This window comes from Cystoisospora suis (genome assembly GCF_002600585.1).
Source record: "Cystoisospora suis strain Wien I chromosome Unknown contig_9463, whole genome shotgun sequence".
NCBI lineage: Eukaryota > Apicomplexa > Conoidasida > Eucoccidiorida > Sarcocystidae > Cystoisospora > Cystoisospora suis.
In genome coordinates this window covers 1-2486 of record NW_027162237.1, presented here as the reverse complement: position 1 = coordinate 2486, position 2486 = coordinate 1, and the positions used below count along the sequence as shown (strand labels likewise).

Here is a 2486-nt window from a genome sequence, read left to right as displayed (position 1 = left end):
AGTTGGATGGCACGTGAGCAGCAGGAGACCATCGATTCATTTCTAGCGGCAATGGCTAGACGAGAATCGAGACCGTTCTTGTTTACAAGTGGGAGTGAAGAAGGAGTGGGAGATGGATTTGAATGGAGACCTTCTCCAAAGTCGAGAGACCCTTCTCTTCCTCCATCTGTCTATACATATCTCTCAAGAAAGAAAGAAATTCACGGAAAAGAGAAAGACACTAAAGAAGAGCAAGAGACAGGCGAGTTGAATCTGAGAGGAGGGGTATGGAATCCAGAAGAAGAAGAGGAAGAGAAAGAAAGAAGAACAACAAGTCTAGATAGAGACTATTCTTCCTCCATAGAGAAAGAGAAATTAGGAGAAACACAAGACAAAGAAGAAGGAGAAGAAGATCTAGACAAGATAATGAAGAACAAGACACGAGCAAGCTATCATGAGATCGCTATGGAAAGGCGACTCCAGTCTCAACATGCGGGGTGGTCTCAAGCGCTAGATACTCTGGCAACTCTTGCTGCCTCTTCATCCTCATCTTCATCGTCGAAGCCCCCCTATCGATCTTCTTCTTCTCCTCCTAATCGAAGCCCTGGGAGTGTCACCAGTCCAGGAGACACGGCGCTAGCTGTGGCAGATCTAGCTATGCAGCTAGCTCAAGTGTATGGCAGTGCCAATAAAGCTTTCAACACCATTAATGCCTTGTCTAGTTCCTCTTCTCTTCCCCTTTCTCCTTCCATCCCCTCCCCTTCAACAGCAGTCAGTATAGCTAGCTATCTCACTCCTGCAACGAGCGCAGCTAGCGGACTCGCCACAGTCGTTCAAGCCTTGTCTAGTTCTTCTCCTTCATCGTCTCCTCAGCTAGCCGAGAACGAGGGAGCAGGAGGAAGAAACAACTCGATTCTCAAGACGCTAGCTCAGCATGCAGACAGTAGCAACTCCCCCAGTGCGAACCCTTATCTCCTTAGAAGTATCGGGAGGAACTCTCTACAGAGATCAGGCAGGAGAGGATCTTTCGACGAAGGAGGACAAGGAGATATGAACGGGAGTGACGAAGGGAGACTTGAGAAAGATATGAAGAATCCCCAAGAAGTCTGGAGTGACGAGATGCATGCGATCGCGGCCAATCTAGAACGCTTACGTAATCAGCCATGGAGAGATCCCCCGTCAAAGCCTTTCAAAAGAAATCTAGATGAAAGATGTGTAGATGTCAACGAATGTCTGGAATTTGAACAAGCAGGAATTCGCCCATGTAAAATAGATGAACTTACGTGTGTCAATACACCTGGTAGGTTATTATCGGCATTATAGTAGTGGGGTGTATAGGGAGATCAAAAAAAAAGACACTCTTGCATGCAGCCAAACAGAAGCTTTTAAAGATGTAGAGGTGTATGTGTTTGTGCATACATATAAAGATATATATATCTATATATATCTATATATCTATATAGATATGTCTGCTTTTTATGTCTGCCTATCTCTGTGTGTATGTCTATATGTATCTATATTGATATGGTGGGCGGTGTGTGATGTAAGAGGAGGTGTCCATCTTACTAGGTTGTTTTGCATCTGTTAGGATGAGGTAAGTAGACACGACATCTAGCCGATCTAGCTAGCTAGCTAGCTACATTCCCTTCATCCTGTTTAATACAACTTTCCTCAACATTTTCTTCTTCCCGACAGTAGTCTAACGTAAAACGGGCAAAAGTAAAGATAAACGTGTATGTCTATGTATTTATATATATGTACATCTGTATACAGGATACTTCTATATATATGTTGCACTTCTTTCCTTCTTACTACGGAAAAGTAGGACAGGCCTGCCTAAGAAGGAAAGAAAGGGTCTGTCTTAGGAAAGAAAGAAGATTGATGGTCTCTCCGGTAGAGAGAACAAGAGATGACAGGAAAGGCGAACGTCTTCATCCATTCATTGACCGTATCTCTCTATAAAATGCAAACTACATAAAGAGAACGAGAGAAAGATCAAAAGAGAGAGAGAGAGAAAGAAGAAGAGAGAGAAAGAGAAAGAGAGTGATGATGTGTATCTTGTTTTGTTTAGGGACTTACGAGTGTCGCTGCGATTTGGGACTAGAATACGATGAAGAGGCAGCTAGCTGTATCGATGTCGATGAATGTCTACTAGCCAAGAAACTTCTTTTGTCTCCTTCCCCTTATTCTCGAGAGAAGAACTTCGATACAAACGTAGCCGTTAGTTCGCTTGTACGTCTACAAGAGCAGAGAGATCTCCAAGGCGGAAAGCTTTTGCCTGGCCTCCCTGCCTTATGCGAGCAACGCTGTCTCAATACCATGGGCTCCTATCAATGCAGGTAAGCAACACACCTCATACATACACCTAAAAGACACATCCATACATACATACCTAGACATACATACATACATACCTAGACATACATACATACATAGACATACATACATCCATACATACATACACCCATACATACCTAGACATACATACATACATAGACATACATACA

The 2486-nt window shown here is 43.4% G+C and overlaps 1 protein-coding gene across 1 annotated transcript; it reads left to right on the top strand.

The window, feature by feature from the left end:
• Window position 1: 1 nt before the first annotated feature.
• Window positions 2-2316, top strand: CSUI_011054 (calcium binding egf domain-containing protein; the record flags this gene model as incomplete). Its single annotated transcript, XM_068071155.1, has 2 exons — window positions 2-1279; window positions 2051-2316. Coding segments are annotated over exons 1-2 (1539 nt in total), but the record flags the coding sequence as incomplete, so codon positions are not given.
• Between the last annotated feature and the right edge of the window lie 170 nt (window positions 2317-2486).